The following is a 6000-nucleotide window of genomic DNA, read 5'->3' as shown; positions in this document are numbered from 1 at the left end:
GATTGCATAGGATGCAAATTGAAGAGCTGCTGAATAAAAAAGATAAATAACTCAAAAACCACAAATAATAAAAAATGAAAACCAATTGCAAAATGTCTCCTCTCTACATCATACTAAAAGTTATCTCAAAGGTGAACAACCCCTTTAAATATCCAGATATTAATAGTTTGTGCTTTAAATGGTCATGGAGCTCCTTAATGACGTTTTATATGCTTATATTATTACAGCAGTGGATAAATTGTTCCCTTTATAGAAAGTTATTTAGTGTGAGTCAAAGTTTTTGTAGAGTGATGTAAAATTAACATATTTTCAAATGTAATGTTATCTATATTAACAGACTATAGAGGAGACACTGAAATGCCTAATAGCTCTGAGACAATGAAGACAGAAATCTATTGCAGCAGAAAATGCTGGGCCAGCTTGCTTGTTCTGTGCTCAGAAGGAAGATAATGTCCTTTTTTCTGTCATCTAACATGCTCCTAGAAGAAAAGCAATATTAAGTGGGTTAGTTTTTATACAGTTTACAGTGAATGAATATACAGTAGATGCGAGGATCTGGACTTTTTTTTTGCCCCTTCATGTTCTAGCAAGCATTGCTTTTCCCATTGAACAAAGAAGATCCTAAAAACTTGGAATCTGCTATTTGTCTGTCAATGCTATAGATTCTTCTGTGTCTAGTTAAAAATGTGCAAAAGGAAAAAATTGGCGCAGCCTATCCCCTAACTTGCAATGAATTCAGATGTGCAATTTAGTGAGTGGCATAGGGTGCAGGACACAGCCAGACACTGGAGACAAATAATGTTTGCATGAGCTCTTGTATCCCTTGGTTCTTTAACACTTCTGTCCAGGGTCTTCATAAATGACCCCTAAAAGACTGCTTGTAAATTAGAGGCTGCTTCAGATCAGACTCATATAAGCAAAAGCAATTTCTAATACAGATTTTAACCATAAAATCAGACTGATGTGTTCTGTGCTATAGCACTTGATCAAAGATTAGAGTTCACAATCCTACATACAAAATCTAAAGGCTAAATAAGCCAATCAGAAATGAGAATAATAATCAAGCCTCTCATAGTTTTCATAACTTTAATAAAAACATTAAATTATGATCATAAAAGACGTAATATTACATATTGTAAGAGAAAGATGCATAAGTATATTATTTGTGGTGGCATCTTTCCTATATAAGAACTAATTATTTAAATAGCACTTGAAAATAAGGTAAAATAAACTAAAAGAATCTATGTATGGTGAAGAGTTTTAGAAAAAGTCAAATTAAGGTACAGTAATTATATTCAAAAAGCCAAACAAGAACAGAATTGTTTTTTAACGAATGAAAATAAGGTTTTGTCCCCCATGTTCAATATATCTGCAAATAGCAAATAATCAACTAGTTTGTTTCGTACTGTATTATACAGTAGCATTTTTTTTAAATTCACATATGTACACACCTTAATTAAAAAAAAAAGGTCTTTTCTTGCTTTGTTTGGATGACAGTATATGTGGTAGGCGGGGTCATTTATCAGTTATTTAGAAAGCCACATAATGACAATATACACAGTAAACACGCTGAGTGTTACATACCTGATTGTAGTACAGGCTGGAATTGTCCAGACAAGCACATTTCTTCCTGTTTTTGGCGAACAGTTCTCATTATAGCCTGTGAAAATCCACGTGGATTGCGGGAGAATATAATAGAATAGCCATCATTGCATGTACCATCTTCTTTAAGAGAGCGGCAGGCATAGGTTACTGCGTAGTTGTCATAATCTGTATCGATTACCCAGTAGTTATCACCTGTAGAGACAAAGCATTGGGACAGAAAAGATAATTTATCTTCTGCTAAAAGACAAGGAAAGTTAAGATCACTGAGGGTGGCAATTTATTAGGACCTGAGCCTCCCACTAAAAAAATTTTGCCCATGGCTAACACACCTTTTTTTTATAAATAATAAACTACCCTGTGGTAAAGTGTAGTGATGGGCGAATTTGTGCCTCGTTTTTGACGCCGGCGCCCGTTTTTGATGCCGGCGCCCGTTTTTGCGGAAATTTTTTTTTTGACGCCGGCGAATTTTTGCCGCAAATTTTCGCAGGCGTTTCGCGAATTGCGCAAATTCGCCCATCACTAGTAAAGTGCTTTCATTTTATTTCTGCTCCCAGAAAAGCAAAGGCTTTGGTATGACAAATGCTCAGTATAGCAATTTTTGGAACTCAAAATTGTACTGCCCATACACCCACCCCTAACATCATAATCTCCAACAAAGTACAGAGATGTATAAGAGAGCTGCATTTGTCTGGCGCAAAAGGTTAGCTATTTTAAAATCACATGGCGTTTCTAATTTTTAGGCACCACATGGTTTTTTTTTTTGTTTTCTAGTACCTTCATTTACAAAAAGATAAGGAATATAATGTATGACTGGTTGTCAACTTGAAATGCAAACATAAATTAAACTGAAAATATAAATGCTACTCACCTCCACTTGATAGATAGCTTGCCAGTCCTTGGTAATTCATGTACATTTTGGCTGGGCTGCTTGGGTCTGGCACTGTATACTGAGCTGCCATATCTGCACAAATAAGCCAGAATCTGAAAAAGGATTAAAAAAATGTTTTTCATGTGTTTAGTCATGATGGCACAATACAATTGTAATCCATAGCTTTTTGATGAAATTATCACCATCAAATTTCACTGTATAAAGAACTCCGTAATATTTTTTTGGCATATTCAGTTGCTAAATGCTGTTGCGTCACATGACTTTTAATGGCTTATATTCAGTTCTGATGAACCAAAACAATGAATCAGAATCCTGTGCACAGTAAAGTCCTATGTTTTAATTCCTGATAATGTCAAAATGTGAAACATATTAATTGAGTTTAAGACCTTGTACTATATTAGATAATATACTTTTTTCCTTACCCAAAAAGTTTAACTCTTCCTTTAGATGTAGCGGTCATTGTGCCATCATCATCTACTGTATAATCAGCTGAAATATTGTCCTGCAGGAACAGTCCTTCTGGTTCTTTTTTTCCGATTGCATACCATTTCCCGGCATACTAGCAGAAGGAAGAAAACACATCAATTGAGTGCACACTAAGGGGTTATTTGTCAAAATCTGAAAAGTTCTCACCATTTTTATCCAACATGGCTCATCAGGTTTTAAAAATGTCAAGTTTTTTTCTTCTCCAGCATGTTTTTGGCATGAATAAAAAGTTTGGCAGATTTTTGTCAAAAACCCACCCATGGGGGGGAACCCCACTTTTTTAAAATCTCATTTTGCAGTATAGCAGTGAAATTGATTGCAGAAAAAATTGAATTCTGTATCTCACTTGTTCTTTTTCAGCAATCATTGGCCAAAACACATATGGACAAAGATTGGTAATTCAGAATTTGCTATTGTTTACTACATGTGGCATACCGATAGAGAATGTTTTATAGAAATCCCCCTTCCCCAGCTGTTCTCCTACCCGAGAGCAGGTGGGGAGCATGGGCCACAAGGGGGCTTGTGAGTGGGTAGTTGGATTGGGACAGGTCAAGGGTTGCTGTGAACATCATGTTACCAAGAATATGGTTGATATGGCTCGAAGAACATAATAATTATTGAAATGTAGAGAAAGAATATTAAAAAGTGTTTTGTTTTTAGGAATACTATTAGCGTATAATAGACTTTAGATCCCATTTTAAAATGGGCATTAAAAATGTAGTCCCTTCTTAAAAAGGAGACTGCTTTGTTTTTCAAAATATTATACAAAAAAAAAAGGTCTTACCCTCTTTAAATCAAGGTTTTCCTTTACTGGAATAGAATCCACCGCACAGGACTGAGCATTGCATCTCTCATAAATAGTGAGTAGAACAACAAGGAGAAGATGGATAAAATACTTCATTCTGAAAAAATAAAATACATGTAGGATGGTACTAAGTAAGGAAACAACAATAGCTACTTTATGCCTGCTTTACAAACATATTGCTACATTGCACCAATGCAATTGCCCATAGGAACCTATAAGCAAAGGTTTTGCAAAGATTAAAGACAATTATAAAATTGAGGCAAAATTTGTTATTCAAAATTCTTGTTATTCAAGTAAATTCTTATGTCAATATTTGTTATAATTAAAACATTGATTTACAGACAGATCTGCAGCTGTAATTGGGGATGCTTTAGTTATAAAAAGGGATTTTCTTTATATATGTTTCTATAACAATGAAGTAGAGGACTGGCTATAGCTCACTCTGTGGGAGGAGCATTCTCTGATAATTAGTAGGAGCTAATGTATTACTTGCCTTACTTATTCAAATGCAGTATTTACTGATTGTTTGTCATGGTTGTATATAATTTGCAGAGGAAGAATGTTCTGTGAACATAAAAAGCTAAGCACCAGGTACACTGAAATCACCTAGCAACAACCAATTAGGACACAAATCGATGAATTTGCAGCTCAATCCTATTCACCCGGTTTTAAAGAATTAGATATTTTTTTTAATATAAGTTTTGATTGGTCGTTTTTTTTCAAAATTTAGAGTTGATCGGAGTCAACCAGAAACTGCCAGAAACTCGAAATTCGACCCTTGATAAATCTGCCCCTAATTGTTTTTTTTGTTACGCCAAAGGAATTGCATTGCCTCAAGAATGCTTACATTGGTACAGCATATTGGTTGTTTCTACTGTTTGGTGATACTGTGGAACAAGTAGACTAACCAAAACTAACTGATCACTATACAGGTATGGGATCCGTTATCCAGAAAGCTCTGAATTACGGAATGGCCGTCTCTCATAGACTCCACTATAATGAAATAATCCAAAAAAAAATTAAAAAATGGTTTCCCTTTACTCTGTAGTAATAAAACAGTATCTTGTACTTGATCCAAACTAAGATATAATAAATCCTTATTGGAAGCAAAACCAGCTTGATTTTCTAGTAGACTTAAGGTATGAAAATCCAATTTTAAGGAAATATCCGTTATCCAGAAAACCAGTACGTACGTGTGTGTGTGTGTGTGTGTGTGTGTGTGTGTGTGTGTGTGTGTGTGTGTGTGTGTGTGTGTGTGTGTGTGTGTGTGTGTGTGTGTGTGTGTGTGTGTGTGTGTGTGTGTGTGTGTGTGTGTGTGTGTGTGTGTGTGTGTGTGTGTGTGTGTGTGTGTGTGTATATTATATAAAAATCAGAAGATACCCTAGCATATATATAAATTGTACTGTTATATTCTTGCACTATATAAAAATACATTATCTAACCTTATATTATTCAGTATACTTTATATAAATAGAAGTACATGTAAAATTTTATTTTGAGCAGGGACGTTAATGTATTCTCATCTATCACCATCAGACTGCCACTCAAAAGAGGTTTCCTACATAAGTAGTTTATAAATTACAGTTTAGCATTGAAAACACAGCTATTTGGATTTTTCTAGATAACAGAATCCTAACATTAATAGTATCCTTTGCATTGGTGTAACAAAACATTTATGGGGCTCCATCCCCAAAATATTTGTGTTTTGCGCATATAAAATGACATCACGCCCCTATTAGAACCCCACTCGGGTCCCCATTATTTACTGAATTTGCTGTCTCTGCTGTGTGCACCTCATTAATGTGTAGCACTTAGGTGTTCTTAAAAATGTAATTCTACAGAAACTAATGAACAATAATAAACTGGTGTCATCTATATATATATTTACATATACATATATACGATATAAACGAACATACACTAGTATTAGAAAGACAGGGTAGACTTACCTGGAGTTGTATAAATTAGAATGTTAGCAATCCTTTATTAGACTCTAGTGCCTATTTCTTCAGAGCAGTTTATTATTTCTGCCTTTAAATAAGACACCCAGAGACAACCTGGAGGGTTATTTTGGTCAGTGTAAGAAGTAAGATGCTTAAAGCCTGCTAATCCATTATCTTTAATCCGGGTTAATCCCTTTCTCTGATGTGTTCTTCTAATTATGAAAGAAAACACAGCTCTGCAAATGGAATAGAAGAGACCATTGAGATCACCA

At 34.8% G+C, this 6000-nt stretch overlaps 1 protein-coding gene across 1 annotated transcript; it reads right to left on the bottom strand.

Annotated features, from left to right (window-relative positions):
* Nucleotides 1-228: 228 nt before the first annotated feature.
* On the bottom strand, nt 229-5841 carry rbp4l.S (retinol binding protein 4, like S homeolog). Its single transcript, XM_018243475.2, has 6 exons — nt 5735-5841; nt 3765-3882; nt 2917-3053; nt 2474-2586; nt 1585-1797; nt 229-479 (listed from the first exon to the last, which is right to left on the bottom strand). The coding sequence occupies exons 2-6, from the start codon at nt 3879-3881 to the stop codon at nt 469-471; spliced, it is 591 nt and encodes a 196-aa protein (XP_018098964.2). The 5' UTR covers nt 3882; nt 5735-5841; the 3' UTR covers nt 229-468.
* Between the last annotated feature and the right edge of the window lie 159 nt (nt 5842-6000).

This window comes from Xenopus laevis, chromosome 1S (genome assembly GCF_017654675.1).
Source record: "Xenopus laevis strain J_2021 chromosome 1S, Xenopus_laevis_v10.1, whole genome shotgun sequence".
Classification (NCBI taxonomy): Eukaryota; Metazoa; Chordata; class Amphibia; order Anura; family Pipidae; genus Xenopus; species Xenopus laevis.
This window is presented reverse-complemented; position numbering and strand designations above follow the sequence as displayed.

What these genes read in the sequence shown, in the direction of transcription:
- rbp4l.S (XM_018243475.2), bottom strand. Translation starts at nt 3,881, where the DNA reads ATGAAGTATTTTATCCATCTTCTCCTTGTTGTTCTACTCACTATTTAT. An exon ending in AAAACCTTGATTTAAAGAGG is followed by an intron (nt 3,054 to 3,764) that starts GTAAGACCTTTT and finishes TCCTTCTGCTAG; the next exon opens with TATGCCGGGAAATGGTATGC. An exon ending in GGAAGAGTTAAACTTTTTGG is followed by an intron (nt 2,587 to 2,916) that starts GTAAGGAAAAAA and finishes ATCCTTTTTCAG; the next exon opens with ATTCTGGCTTATTTGTGCAG.